The 16,288-nt window shown below is 32.5% G+C and overlaps 2 protein-coding genes across 2 annotated transcripts; both read left to right on the top strand.

Annotated features, from left to right (window-relative positions):
• The first annotated feature begins 404 nt into the window (after window positions 1–404).
• LOC143911460 (serine protease inhibitor 3/4-like) lies at window positions 405–3,987 on the top strand. Its single transcript, XM_077430330.1, has 9 exons — window positions 405–1,510; window positions 1,619–1,701; window positions 1,774–1,911; window positions 1,986–2,195; window positions 2,292–2,390; window positions 2,555–2,695; window positions 2,788–3,003; window positions 3,072–3,216; window positions 3,402–3,987. The coding sequence occupies exons 1-9, from the start codon at window positions 1,489–1,491 to the stop codon at window positions 3,617–3,619; spliced, it is 1,272 nt and encodes a 423-aa protein (XP_077286456.1). The 5' UTR covers window positions 405–1,488; the 3' UTR covers window positions 3,620–3,987.
• Window positions 3,988–13,756: 9,769 nt separating this feature from the next.
• LOC143911459 (alaserpin-like) lies at window positions 13,757–16,288 on the top strand. The gene is made up of 9 exons (XM_077430329.1): window positions 13,757–14,201; window positions 14,296–14,387; window positions 14,460–14,597; window positions 14,671–14,880; window positions 14,965–15,063; window positions 15,234–15,374; window positions 15,454–15,666; window positions 15,764–15,908; window positions 15,982–16,288. The coding sequence occupies exons 1-9, from the start codon at window positions 14,180–14,182 to the stop codon at window positions 16,218–16,220; spliced, it is 1,299 nt and encodes a 432-aa protein (XP_077286455.1). The 5' UTR covers window positions 13,757–14,179; the 3' UTR covers window positions 16,221–16,288.

The following is a 16,288-nucleotide window of genomic DNA, read 5'->3' as shown; positions in this document are numbered from 1 at the left end:
CGCCGAAAATTTAAATTCCAATAAAATCAAGGGTTGTTGATTCTTACCTTTAATACTCCAAAGAAATATTTGGAAATGGCAATAATTCTTCTCGAAGATAGTGAGTCAAAGCCTAGCATACCTCGTAAAAAGGCAGTGGGAAATAAATAGGGGTAATATTTATATTTCTTCCTATAATGGCATCTAAGAAATTTTTTTTGAACTCTTTCTATCAATAGAGAGAATTTCATTTCAGTGGGACTCCAAATTACAGACCCAAACTCCAATAATCTCCGGACAAGCAAACAATAAAGTAACACCATTATACTTGGATCTTGGAAGTAGTGAGAATTGCGAAAAACAAATACAAGCATTTTGGTAGTCCTACAGCACATATCTGAAATATGAGTCGAAAATTTGAAGTCACTCCTAAACAGTATACTAAGATAAACAGTTGAGTCAGTTCGCGTTAACTGATAGTTCCGAAGGCAAACTCAATAGGGGAAAGAGACCTTGAGAAGGAAATGGCATTTAGTCAAGCTGAATGGTCGATTATTATTTAAAGACCATTCAGATAGTAATTCTAAGTCATCCTGCAATCCTACACAATTGGAATGACAACAAAATCAGAAATCCAGAGCGATTAATCGACATACCAATATCATTAACAAATAAAAGAAACAATAATGGATCAAGGTTGGACCCTTGTGGTACACCAGATGAAGCGTGATATTCATCCGATCGATGATTACCTCAAGAAACATGCTGCTTTCTGTTTGCCAAATAATCTGTGAAAAAACATACTCAGTTACCAAATAACCCAAAATTAGAAAGCTTTCGAATTAGAATGCCATGGTCAACCTTATCAATGGCCTTTTCAAAATCAGTATAAACAACGTTTACCTGTAGTGAAGAATCATAATAAATTCATAATAAATTTTCTAAAGATTTGCAAATTACTTTAGAAAAGCATAATAAATTTATCAATCAAATATTGGCTACAATCGTTAAAAATAAATCTATGCAGAATTATTTCGAATACATTTGCTGGTGCAGAAAGAACAGAGATATGTAGGTCTATAATTTTCGACCAGATATTTATCACCTTTTTTGAAAATTGGTGTTACCTTTGTACATTTCCACATTTCGGGGAAGGAACAGGTTTTCAAAGAAAGGTTAAAAATGAACTTGAGTGGCTTCATGAGCCCCTATCACATCCCTTCAACACAAAGTCAGGGAGAAGATCAAGACCAGGACAGAATCATCATTAGTTGAATTTTATTTCAAGTGAAATATTAAAAATGGTGAAATTTTCCATATTCGTTTTATTTAAATTAATCAGTTAAAAAAAAAAAAAAAAAAGAATTTTGGTCTTCAAAATGGAAAATTCTGTTTTTTGTTTACTTACTTGAGTTAAAATATGGTATGTGAGCAGATATAGATAAACATAAGTATTGACGACGATCTGGTTTAGTCGGTGAGAGGCAATTGAACACACAAGTGGTAAAAATGCATCTATCACTGTTGAAAGGTAATATTTTTAGTAAAAAAATATAATAGCATGGTAATTTTACTTAAATTTCATTTATTTCACTTAAAATATATAAAAATTGATAGTAATTTAATAATGTCGTTTTAGGTTTATTTTTAGCTATATTTTTTGTCTCATTTACTATCGTCAATGGACAGGATATCAACCAATTTTCGACACGGTTCTACAAGGTATTTTTTAATATTTTTTTATTTGCATATAAATTATATGATATTATATATGATTTATTCATTTGAATTCAGGAAATCGTTGCACTAAGTCCCAAAGACAATGCAATATGCTCTCCTCTATCGGCTCAAATTGCACTTGGTTTTCTTTCGATTGGAGCTCGTGGCGATACACAGAAAGAACTAAACTCGGCCTTGTTTTTGCCAACTTCAGTATGTTGAATTTTGGGTATTTGGTTCGGAAATATATTCAAAAGCAATTATTTTTATATTTTTGATATATTTAGGGTGCTGAAGTTTTCAAACCCACTATAGCTGGATTGCAAGATGTAAAAGGGATAACTTTAAAAATTGCCAATAAAATTTACGTTCCTGATAGCCCTGGATTCACTTTAGCGTCCGATTTTCAACAAAAAGCAGTCGATATATTTAATTCCGAGGTTCAAAAAATCAACTTTGGCGATGCAACAAAAGCAGCTTCCACTATCAATACATGGGTATGAAACGACTTTGATTTCGCTTTAACGATATCTACATATGTATGTATGTACATATACTATTTTTTCATTAAAATATATTGTTTTTGTTTTCAGGTTGAAGGAAAAACCGATAGTAAAATAAAAGACTTAGTTAGTCCGACTATTTTGGGTCCACTTACAAATATGGTTCTTGTGAATGCAATTTATTTCAAGGTATTCTTTTTTTTAATCATACAATATATTTAAATTCAATTTTTATTCCGAACAAAATGGGAATGCATTTTTTAAAATTATTTATGATTTTAGACATGAAAACATTTTTTGTTATTGATTCGAAAATAATATTTTGATTAATTGTTAATTCTTTATTTCCATAGGGCACATGGAAGACCAAATTCGATGCAAAATTAACATCGATGAAAAATTTCAATTTAAATTCTGGAAACAAAATTAAAGTGGACACGATGAGTCACACTTCATCCTATTCATATGGTGATATACCCTCATTGGATGCTGCAGTATGTATTAATATATTAATATGTGAAGTAAATGTTCAATTTTAGTACATTTAAAGGTATATACTGAGTGGTTTTTTTATTATATATTTAAGGCTTTGGAAATGCCATATGCCGGAGATGAAGCGTCTATGGTCATACTTTTACCTAAAGAAATAGAAGGGTTATCCAAATTGGAAGAAAAAGTTGCAACTACAAATCTGAAAGACGTTGTATTCGATGCATTGCCAAGTCCACGCAACGTTTCCATCTCAATTCCAAAATTCAAGATAGAGACAAAAATGGATCTTCGATCAACAGTTTTACCTAATGTAAATACACTATTGACTTTGATATTATAATATTATATGCAGATTTATAATTTTAATCGAACTTTCAGCTTGGAATCAAATTAATTTTCGATTCTTCAAATGGTGATTTGTCAGGAATATTTAGTTCAAATCAGCGAATTTCTGTGTCCGAAGTTCTACAGAAAGCCTTTATTGAAGTAAATGAAGAAGGAACAACAGCAGCTGCTGCAACAGGTATATATGAATGTGTGACGTGGAGATTTGTCCGTCAATATGAGATTCTAAAATCAGAGACCGATAGAATGATAAATTCGTTTATGGAAAAATCTCCCGATCAATAGCCATCCTAATATATGCATATGTATATGTACATATAAGAATAAATATATGTATATATCGAATTTATTGTAATATTTTAGCTATTGTCAGTCGTGGAGGTGGAGCTTTCAATATTGATCGTCCATTTATGTTTGTGATCAAGAAGTCCACAGGAGAAATTCTCTTCATGGGAAGATATGGAGCTAAGATTGCTGGTCCACTAGTAACTGAAGTTCCAGTAACAAGGCCAAGACCCACTTTTCCTCCATGGTGGCCTAGGTTACCATACCGTCAACGTTCCCCTCGTTATTATCGCTAGATAAAATTTTCGGAAAAAGGAACATAAATAATTTAAGACTAATTAAATCTTGAATTAATACATAAATAAATAAAGTGTATTAGTGTGCATATTTATGTATATTATTTTGGTGTGTTAATATGAAAATAAACAATTTAAATTGTGTATATTTTAATAAATTTTATTTATTTTAATAAATTTTATTTATTTTCTTAATATGTACTTCTGATCGAATTATGTTCATAATTACACATTATAATTATTAAAGTTAATATATTTTACATTAAATTACAATGTCGATTAATTCACGATGAATTAGTTGGTCTGTGACATACATATGTATGTATGCGATTTACATATATTAACTAAATATAATAATATTTAATGAGAAGATGATTTATTTAACTGATATAATAATATTTAATGAGAAAACGATTTATTTACATAAGGCTTCATAAATAAGATTTTAAAAAAATGTCTGCTGATTATCAACATGAAGAAAAATAACCGATAATTTACCGAAATGACTTCTGGTACAGTTGAAGAGCATTTACTTTCAAAGCTACTCACCAAATGTAATTAATAATTTTAAAAATTAGTTGCTTTGAAAACAACGTTATTTTAATTTTGGCTTCTCATCTTTTAAAACAATGCTTCCTGTTTAAAATTTAAAAGTAATTTATTTTTGATTTTCAACTACATTTATCTCTGAAAAATTTAACAATGTCCAAATTGGGGACTGTTCGATTTTCCCAGTTTTCCTACTAAGAGTGAAGCGAGTGCTGCTAGAGGAGAAACAGGCCCAGCAGGTGGTGCAATGATTGGACCGGGGGGGCCTTTGAATTTATTGCAACTATATCCATTGGCGGTTGCAAATAAGACAACAAACCAAATACATACAAAGACAACTGAAAAATTAATCACAAAAGGGACGTTTCAGAATTAAATCAATTTTAATAACGGCTACTACAATTAAAAAACTATTATAATACCTTTCACTAGTGATCGACGCATTTTACTGCTTTATGTATTCAAGTGCAGGCAACTAATTGAAAAATTGCCATGTGAGCTATGAATATATACTCATTTTATTTTCAAAGGGTGGGAAATTATTTGGCGATACATTTTACAATTCGTACCCATTTAATGTATGTACCAAGTACATATTGTATTAGCTGGTGAGAAATATGCACTGGCTGAATAGCTCATCACACAACAACGGTTGTTGCTCAAACATTTTATCCTCTTTGAACATTACTTTTTCCTTTTTCCACGTTATTAAAATTAAATCCTTGATCTCAAATTATACATACATTTGCACCACTTTTATTTTAAGTAAATTTATTTTTATTACTTCAATGGTACAACCTTTTAATTCAAATTTTTATTTCTTCACAGAACATTTGATATTTCGATATTTCATTTAAAAATGCGATTATTTCACGCCAGCTAATAGCACAGGTGTGTTTGTGGTTATTGTTTAAAGTATTAGTACAGTTCTTGTCCAAATTATTATATGTACACAAGTCTGTTTAATGTTTTATTTGAATATTGTAATAAGATGCAAATTTTTAATTTCAACACATCACTATGTAAAGGTATTTTATTTATTATTATTAAATAGCAAATTGATAATGAATTATTTACAATTAACAATTTTAAACTCAAACTAAAAACTATAATATAACATAGTTAGCAAAATTAACAAAACTATAATTAGTAATCCTCAATATAATAATATAATTCCAAACATTTTATCAAAGTTACATATATATTTCCGTCATCTTCCACAGAGGTATCCATTAACACCCCTTAAGAAAGCACCAATGTTACAAGCACCTCTAATGCTCTCAGGAAGCGCATTATACATTATATTTGAACTCCTCTGTGGAAAACATCTCCTGCAGTTTTTGTTTTCTTAACTCTACCTATAATTAATTTATTCCTATTTCTTGTTTAATAATTATGTATATTTCTATTCCTAACTCTATGATTATTAAAATATTTGGGTAATAGATTCTTATCTAGCTTATATATAAATTTTAAAGTGCTTAATTTAAGACTATTTCTAATATTCAACCATTTGAATTCATATAACATACTTCTAATATTCTTACGTTTCCTCACATTCAAAATTGCACACATTGCTCTATTCTGCACTTTCTGCGGTTTTTCAAAACACAATAAATAGATTAAGCACTGTAGCGTTATATACAGTATGAGACCGTACAATACAATTATATATGAATATTTTACTTTTTATACTTAATAAATTTCTTAACCTACAAAGCACACCAACTTTTTTTTGCCATTTTTTAATAATATAATCTGCGTGCACCTTAAAACTTAATTTACAATCCAAATACCTAAATACTTAATATTTCTACCACTTAAATACTTAATACTTCTACCACTCTCCCATCCATAATCACATCACACACAACGCTTTTATTATTCATCAACATCATCTTAGTCTTACTTAAGTTCACTTTCAGTTTATTATCACATAACCAATTACTAACATACTGTAATTCCCTACATAAAATATCACTCATAACTTGCACATCATCACCTACAATATAAATTAAAGTATTATCCGCAAACATATGAACTTTACATACATCAAATACTTTCACCAAATCATTAATATATACAATAAACAACATAGGTCCTAATTTAGAACTCTGTGGTACTCCATATGTAACAATTAAACTTTTAGAAACTCTCTCATGGATTTTTGCATTCTGTTTTCTATTATTCAGATAACATTCAAACCAACTTGATACTTTCCCACCCAATTCTAACTTACTTAATTTGAACAGATTCAGTAAAATATTAATTTAAAACCTTTCTTGAAAACAAATAATAAGTTCGTATACTTTCGGAAAAATAAACGTCACACATCTGTTTTTGAGACAAAATAAAGTAAAGGAGACCTTTCTAACAAATCACTTCATAGGATGAACAATTTCTAAGAATTTTAACTAATGAATACCATTGAACAAAACAAAATATAACTTTTTTTTCAAAACTAAGGGGTGGCAACTGCCCCCCCCCCCATGCTCCTCCAAATGACGTCCCTGCTCCCATACAACTTGAAATGATCAATTGAATGACCGTTTCAGTTGAATGTCGCTCTCTAAAACTAGATTGTTCCTCAGTCAAACAATCATTCATAACAACATTTTTTTTCAATTGATTTAACTACTTGTAATAACTTTTCAACAACAGGTAACATATTGTTACGTACGCCGTGGATTGAGCGAATTGTACTTAGACCAACGGATATCTGTTATCGGTTAACTAAATGCATGCACTTACTTCCAAAGATTATATCTGGACTCTAAGTGCATTTAGGCTAAACAATGACCGTTATTAGTTATTTCTCAGAATCGGTATGGGAAGACCCAATCTCTTGGAAATACATATCCGAATACGTGACTATACAACAGGTAAACAGATTATGCGTCCTGAGAGATCTACCCTTTATAAGGCGGTACGTAGGCGATATAATTCATTCTGGACGGAGCGGTGACAGTGCGTGTAACTCCTGAATCATCAATAAATGCTGTGAAACGATTGTTGGCCTTTTACTTGGATCCTCCACCCACCCCTACGCAACACTGGTGTCAGAAGTGGGATCCAAGATGGGCCGTGGAACAAAGTCACCAGCGAAGGAAGAGAAGCTACAGCGAAGCCATCCTCGGGAGCTATAGGAGAGAGTTCGAGCCATGGAGACACGAAACAAAAAAATGCAGTTTTCACTGCAACACACAGAATCGGTCATCACATTTTCGGTTGTCGAATTGCAGTTATCACTGCAACTCGACTTTGACATTATCAGCGGTGGCCGCCAAGAAGTAATCGGGATGACGGAAGGAGGTTACGAAACGGGAGGTTTCGTACAAGTGCTGCCGGGAGAGGACAACTTGAGGCGTTGTCAAGGGCAACATCGGAGAGCAGCATCCGGCAATTGCAGAGTCATCCAAAGGGCGACCGGGACGAGTGCAGTTCGTCAATTCGCCGCAAGTAGCAAGAATTAGCGGCTGTTGGGGACGACGATCCACGGGAAAGCATCGTCGTCAGAAGAGGAGCGGAGATCGACTACAACTGAGACATGGTCGATTACAAGTCACTATTCCCTTCAACTGTTTGTTGACGGCAGATGTCAACGAACTGGAAAAAATCTAATTGGAAACTAGTCGAGTCTAATTGGAAGAGTCGGAAAGTAAACGGATTGAAATGGAATTCAATCGGAACCATGCAACGGCAGAGAGGCACATCTATCAGATTGGATAAATGTTGGTTGGTCAGTCGGTGGAGTCAATCAAGTCACTTTTGGGAGGATAGAGGCACCGCTTCAGAGGGAATGGCAACGGAAGCACGTTCTGGGTGGAACGTTGGTCTGCAGCAGGATGCTGGGCCACATGACAGGAAGACGGGGCCACCGCAACAAATTTGGACGTTGGGGAAACGAGCGACTTGGATCAACCACGTGAGGGCATTTGAAACCGAAGAAACGCCAGATCGCGACTTCAACGAGAGAGAGCGGAGCAATTGATATACGTCAACATCGAAAAAAAATCTAGTTGGAAACTAGTGGAAACACGAGTACCTGAAAAAATACATGGACAGTTGCAGCAGTGTTTAGATCATCTCGCAGATGTAACGGGAAAATACATCAGAAAGAAATGGATTTCAGTTGGGTCAATGGAACGGAAAAGAAGCACATTCAACAGAGTGGCAGACTGTTGGGTGCACATTTACCAAGGTCAATGGAACGGAAAAGAAACACAACCAGCAGAGTGGCAGACTGAGGTGTGCACATTTTCCAGGGTCAAGGGAACGGAAAAGAAGCACCACCAACAGAGTGGCAGACTGAGGGGTGCACATTTTCCAGGGTCAACCGTCATTTTTGTGAGGATGGTGGCGATTCTTGTGGGACATGGCTTTGGAGCACGTTCTGGGTTGAACGTTGGTCTGCAGCAGGATGCTGGGCCACATGACATAGGAACACTGGGCCACCGTAGCAAATTTGGACGATGGTGACACGAGAGACATGGACCAAGTCACTTTTGTGAGGATGGGAGCCATTCTTGTGGGACATGGCTTTGGAGCACGTTCTGGGTTGAACGTTGGTCTGCAGCAGGATACTGGGCCACATGACAGGAATACGGGGCTGCCATAGCAAATTTGGACTTTGGTGATACGAGCAACATGGACCAAACACTGGAGAAAATTTTGGACCGAAGAGCTAACAAATAATGATTTCCAAATGTAGAACATCGGATGACAAATTTTAGGCGATTAGAAATGTAATGAAACTGTTTCCATCGTAAAGGTGACGTAAATCGTAGTGTAACGAAATTTTAAATGTTTTTGTTTCCATTGTCAAGGTGACGTAAATTGGAGTGTAACGAAAGTTTAATGTAATTGTTTCCATTGTAAAGGTGACGTAAATTGAAGTGTAACGAAAGTTTAATGTAATTGTTTCCATTGTAAAGTTGACGTAAATTGAAGTTTAACGAAAGTTTAACGTAATTGTTTACATTGTAAAGGTGTCGTAAATTGAAGTTTAACGAAAGTTTAATGTAATTGTTTCCATTGTAAAGGTGGCGTAAATCGTAGTGTAACGAAACTTTAAATGTTTTTGTTTACATTGTAAAGGTGTCGTAAATTGAAGTTTAACGAAGGTTTAATGTAATTGTTTCAATTGTAAAGGTGACGTTAATCTAACTGTAACAGAATTAGAATTGTAAAGGTAACGGTAGTAGAATTTAAATGTCATTATTTCCATTGTAGCTGTAAAGATAACGACTGTAATTGTAAATGTAACTGTGACTGATATCGGAGATAAATGTAACTACTGTAGATTTATCAGTTATGATTTGTTGGTCAATCGGGACGATTTGACCTAAGAGGGAGGCAATGTTACGTACGCCGTGGATTGAGCGAATTGTACTTAGACCAACGGATATCTGTTATCGGTTAACTAAATGCATGCACTTACTTCCAAAGATTATATCTGGACTCTAAGTGCATTTAGGCTAAACAATGACCGTTATTAGTTATTTCTCAGAATCGGTATGGGAAGACCCAATCTCTTGGAAATACATATCCGAATACGTGACTATACAACAGGTAAACAGATTATGCGTCCTGAGAGATCTACCCTTTATAAGGCGGTACGTAGGCGATATAATTCATTCTGGACGGAGCAGTGACAGTGTGTGTAACTCCTTAATCATCAATAAATGCTGTGAAACGATTGTTGGCCTTTTACTTGGATCCTCCACCCACCCCTACGCAACACTGGTGTCAGAAGTGGGATCCAAGATGGGCCGTGGAACAAAGTCACCAGCGAAGGAAGAGAAGCTACAGCGAAGCCATCCTCGGGAGCTATAGGAGAGAGTTCGAGCCATGGAGACACGAAACAAAAAAATGCAGTTTTCACTGCAACACACAGAATCGGTCATCACATTTTCGGTTGTCGAATTGCAGTTATCACTGCAACTCGACTTTGACATTATCAGCGGTGGCCGCCAAGAAGTAATCGGGATGACGGAAGGAGGTTACGAAACGGGAGGTTTCGTACAAGTGCTGCCGGGAGAGGACAACTTGAGGCGTTGTCAAGGGCAACATCGGAGAGCAGCATCCGGCAATTGCAGCGTCCTGAGAGATCTACCCTTTATAAGGCGGTACGTAGGCGATATAATTCATTCTGGACGGAGCAGTGACAGTGTGTGTAACTCCTTAATCATCAATAAATGCTGTGAAACGACTGTTGGCCTTTTACTTGGATCCTCCACCCACCCCTACGCAACAATATTAATGGATCTCAATTCATTGTCCTTAAAGGTGCCCGGTACCTTTGGCACTGGCACAACTGTGGCCACTTTCCAAGCATCTAGGACAATACCTGTTTTTAATGATAAATTAATTATTTTTAACAAACATGAACCTATATTAGTCCATGTTTGTTTTAATATTTCCACATTTAAATCATCCATACTTCTTACTGATTTCATGCTATTAAAAATATCATTTAATCGCTGTAGATAAATTATCCAAACTATTATAATGATAATGAGATCCAACCTGTATTGAATCTACAATATCTCTAATACTATACATATATAAAAACTCATTCAAACTATCTGCCATAATTACTTTATCACTATACACAATTCTTTCATTCCTGGCTCAATCTTACTTGGAATCAATGTTTTTATTATTTTCCACATTTTTGTCGGATCATTCTTTAATTTATCAATATTTCTGTCGTACCATTCCATTTTTGCCTTTCTTAAGATGGCTTCAGCAGCATTCCTAGTCTTTTTATATTCACACCAAGCCTTATTTTCAAGAATTTCATTTTATTTACGGAATTTAAACTTTAATACTTTTTTGTGATAACATTTCTTTGACTTGTTTTGTAAACCAAGGTTTTAATGAATGACGAAAGATAAACTTCTTGGATTGTAAGGACATATTTCTTACATCCATTAAACAATTGTATATTTCATTCCATAAAACATTTACATTATGACTATCATTATTCTACTTACATACATTCTTTCAGCATTTCATTCAATATATTAAAATCTAAATATTACTTTTCAATTAAACATATTACTTCCACAAGTTGATTGCCAACTATTGGTTCCAATAAAATAACAACATTAGAGTGATCTGCTATTTTTACAAACCTCCTTTACGTTTCACTTACGATTACAATTCAATGGTACATCGTTTACATTACATTTTAAATCAATCATATTTGTTATGACTAAGTCTATAAAAGAATTAGAATTATCAGTCACTCTAGTCATTTCTTTCACAATTTGTTTAAAATCAATTCCATTTACCCAATTATATAATTTCTTAACATAAAATTCATTCAATTTATCCCAACTAAAATTCCAATCCCACAACATTGAAATATTTTTACCTATATCCATACTACTTTCACTGTAATTGTAGAACCTTGTAGAACTTCCATTTGGAGATCGATAAACTAAAAACAAAAACAAACTTACTCGATTTATTGTCACATTCATGCCAATCGTCCAAAATTCCCGTTCAATCTTGTACACATTATTATTATTGTAAACAATATTATTTATAATAAATAATAATTCACCGCCAGTATGTTTGGAACTATTACATTTTTTCAATCTATTATATAATTGTCAATACTTTTTAGGTAGTTAATGTTATCTTTGTGGGCTATATAACCCTGTACGTTTATACTATATATTTTATTGTTAATATTATTATCATTATTATTTTTATGTTTTCGAAATACTTTTTTTAATTGCTACTTATAATTAATCTTATTTTTATATATCTGCACTTGTCTTTTATAAACGTCACAATGTATGTCCATCGGGTTGTGGTCTATTTTTAGATTTAAATTTAGTCTTTTGTTAGACTTCATGCAGTTAAAACACTACACTACCCCACTGTTGCATTCATTGCTTTTACTTCTTCAAATGTAGGCCGTTGTGGCGCATTAGGTTCTTCCTGTAATGCCACAATGGTCCAAAACTATTAAATAAATAAAATAAATAAATAAATTGCTTATGTGTTCCTCTGATCAACATTTAAAACAAATTTTACTATTTTTGCATACATCTGCTTGTGGTTGTACCCGTAGCATTTGTAACATCTAAATATGTTCAAATCTTCACTTACTTTACACCTATCCCAATTTAAATTATTTTTTTCCATTTCCATAAACTCTTTGAAATTATCTCCATCCACCTCCATAATCGCATTATATTTACCAAATTTTTTTAGCCTCAAAATTTTTTTTTATTTCTATTATCTGGTTTTGTGTAGATATGGATTTATTCAATTCTTGCTCCTCCAATTCTTCTGACATCCTTATAATTCTCACTCTTGCTTTTTTTTCCTTCTTTAATTTCATATTTATCTCCCATTTTTACTTTATCTATGTACGTAGTAACAATAGATGAAGTTTTGTGATCATGCGAATATTCGAACTCGAGATTTTGACTGATTCGAACTCAGAATCGATTACTGATCACGTTTTCATGATCTAGAAAAAATGTGTGTGTGTGTGTGTCTGTGTGTGTTTGTGTGTGTGTCTGTGTGTCTGTGTGTTTTGGGGATTTTTTGAACACCGTTAGTCCTATCGAACCAAAACTTGGTATCGGGTACTAAAATTCTTATAGACGAAAATTTTTTTCAAATTTTTAAGTTGACCGGAAATGGTACCTCCCCTTATAGGTGTCCTCTTTTTTTTAAGTTTTTGAATTCAATTATCTCCCAAACCGCTGACTGAATCGGATTAAATTTTTTTTACATGTAATAGAAATAATAATGTCTATAACCTTATTATTTTTAAATATTTTTATCTGAACCGGAAGTAGTAGTTTTACTCTAGAGAATCGAGGTTTTTTATTTTTTTCTCAGAAACCTTTTGGTTTATTGAACTGAAATTTTATATCTAGAAGTTTAAGCCTAATAGAAATTTATGGATAAAATTTGGTAAGCATACCTCAACCGGAAGTGGCAGTTTACTCTTGTTCGATTTATCATCCACTATTTTTTTCGACCCCTTAAACATGTGTGATCTTTACGAAAAAATTCAAGTATAATTTTTGTATTAATGTGATGAAAATAAAAAAAAATCACTAAATTTAATAAACCGGAAGTGGGTTTTTCTCCTCTTAGAAAGGTCAAAAATGTTGTCACCTGGATCCTGTCCACACCCCTGAACGTATTAAGCTGAAAAATTATATTTGTATTATTTATGTACTAACTTAGATTTGGTAACTTTTTGGTCAGAATTCGTAAACCGGAAGTAGTATTTTTTTTTAAAACAATATTTCATTATATTTTCACTATTTTATTTTGACCTTTTAAATTATTTTAAGCGTCTTGATATTTATTGTGTATTATATAGATAGTGATTTTAAGTAAAAATAAAAAATAAAATCACCAAATTTTTTTCTGTATATCTTTCATTATTTTTACTTTATCCGCTTTATTATTTCATTTTATTGCAATTCCACCGTTACTAATTTTTTTAACACCCTGTATTTTTTTAGTGAATACGGTTTAATTATTTTTTTACATTCCTCTTTAGTTTTATTTGTTTGTTGGATTTTTTTTGGTATTATTAAAGTCACTTCCTTTTTTGTTAGCTCACCGTAATTCATTTTTTTCTGTCGTTGCTACTATTTATACTGGCTATATCAATTTTTAATAGTTTGATGTCTCTTTCAATATTATGTTTCAAGTTATTGAATGAAAACATTTTTGACAATTGTCAAAAAGTATCTGATAAACTTTTTATACACTTAACTTGCTTCTTAATTGACAATAAACTCTAAAACTTCTACCTTATCTTTTTCAAATCTCAGCACACTTCTTTCGTAGATATCACCAAGATTTTCATTTAAATAAAGTTCTTGCCGTCAGATCGTGGCCTAAGACTTAAAGAGTTAAAAAATCGAGAAGAAATATGTATGTATACATAAATACATAATTTATGACATGTTTTTAGTCTGCCAGAAGCACTTGAACACACTTGAACGCTAGGTAGCTAAAATGCGCCAATCAATAATAAAAGGCAATAATTATGATACAACTGAATTAATCTATGTAGTAATAATAATTAATAAATTCAAAATAAATCTATATATGTAATTTTGTGATCTTTTTAGTGATAATCTTAATGTTATTTGCTATCACCAATGGGCAGAACCAAGATTTGTTATTAAATGCCATCAATCAATTCTCAACGCGGCTCTATAAGGTATTCTTCAATCATTTATTTTACATATATGTAAATTATTGTTATTAATTTAATTATATTTAATGCTTACAGGAAATTTCTGTATTGGATCCTAAAGACAATGTAATATGCTCTCCACTTTCGGCTCACATAGCATTAGGGTTCCTTTCGGTTGGAGCTCGAGGAGAAACACAGAAAGAACTTAATTCGGCTTTGTATTTACCAGTTTCAGTAAGTTCAATAATGAATATTTAATTTTAAAATAAGATACATATATGCAGTATTTGATTGATTGGGTTTTTAGGGTGCTGAAGCATTTAAGTCCACAATAGCTGGATTGCAAGATGTAAAAGGGATTACTTTAAATATTGCTAATAAAATTTACATTCCTGATGGTCCTGGATATTCTTTAGCTCCAGAATTTCAAAAAAAAGCTGTTGACATATTCCGTTCAGAGGTTCAAAATATAAACTTTGGCGAATCAGCAAAAGCAGCTTCCACTATAAACCAATGGGTATTTATTGGATTTTTATTTGCTGAAATTCATTAATAATTTTCAGTTTTTGATATAAATTAATGCGACTCGATTTATGAACAGGTTGAAAGTAAAACAAATAATAAAATAAAGGATTTAATTGATCCTTCTTTATTAGGTGCAGGAACAAGCATGGTTCTCGTAAATGCTATTTATTTCAAGGTAGGCTATTTTATACATGTTTAATTTACTTTTAGTATAGTAATAGAAATGCAATATATTGAAAGTTGAGATATATGTGTATACTATAACTAAAGAAAATGTTTCAATATTTTTTCAAAATATTGAAAGAATTTTATTTCAAAATATTATTTTTATTTTCATTTAATAAGGGTACGTGGCAGACGAAATTCGATGCAACTTTAACAAAGCAAAAAGATTTTAACTTGAATTCTAACCAAATAGTCAAGGTTAATATGATGAGTCACAAATCAGATTATGCTTATGCTGATATTCCGACATTAGACGCGAGGGTAATTATCACATTATTTTATTTTCGATTACTAAAATTAACTCACTCATATTTTCAATTTGATTTTTTTTTAATTTCAGGCATTGGAAATGCCTTACTTGGGTAAGGATGCATCAATGGTTATAATTTTGCCAAACGAAATAGACGGCTTATCGAAATTGGAAGAAAAAATCGCAACTACGAATTTGAAAGAAGTCGTTTTTGATGAAATTACAACACCACGTCCTATAACCCTTTCGCTTCCAAAGTTTAAAATAGAAACAAAAATGGATCTTGATGTAGTTTTACCAAAAGTCAGTTATTTATATAATATAGTTTTATCATACATTTTATCATATATACATACATAGATAGCTGAAAATTGATGTAAAATGTTGCGTTTAACTTCAGCTTGGAATCAATCTAATCTTTGACGGGGGGAAAAGTGATTTATCTGGAATATTGAGTGGAAATCAACGAATCGTTGTTTCTAAAGTTATTCAGAAAGCTTTCATTGAAGTAAATGAGGAAGGAACAGAAGCAGCTGCAGCGACAGGTTTATTTAAATGCATTCGAAAGTCATTAAAATATTAAATTTATTCATATAAACTAACGTAACGTTTTTTTAGCCATTGTAACCAAGGGATTAAGTGAATTCAATTGCGATCGTCCATTTTTATTCGCAATCAAGAAGAACACTGGTGAAATATTATTTATGGGACGATATGGAACAAAAATTGCTGCAACCACAGTTACCGAAGAACCAAAAGTACCACGAGACTTGATTTGCAACAGCTATTTAAGGAGATATTATCCCCATTTGTGCCGAAGACCTCGACTGGCGCAAAGAAGTATACGATACCGTTAAGTGGATTATAAAATATTGAATTGACTGAAATTTGAATTAAATGATTATCATCTATATATTATATGTTT

The sequence above is a fragment of the Arctopsyche grandis genome, chromosome 5 (genome assembly GCF_051622035.1).
Source record: "Arctopsyche grandis isolate Sample6627 chromosome 5, ASM5162203v2, whole genome shotgun sequence".
In the NCBI taxonomy this organism is placed as follows: Eukaryota; Metazoa; Arthropoda; class Insecta; order Trichoptera; family Hydropsychidae; genus Arctopsyche; species Arctopsyche grandis.
Note: the sequence above shows the minus strand (reverse complement) of the source record. Positions and strands in the feature narration are given on the sequence as shown.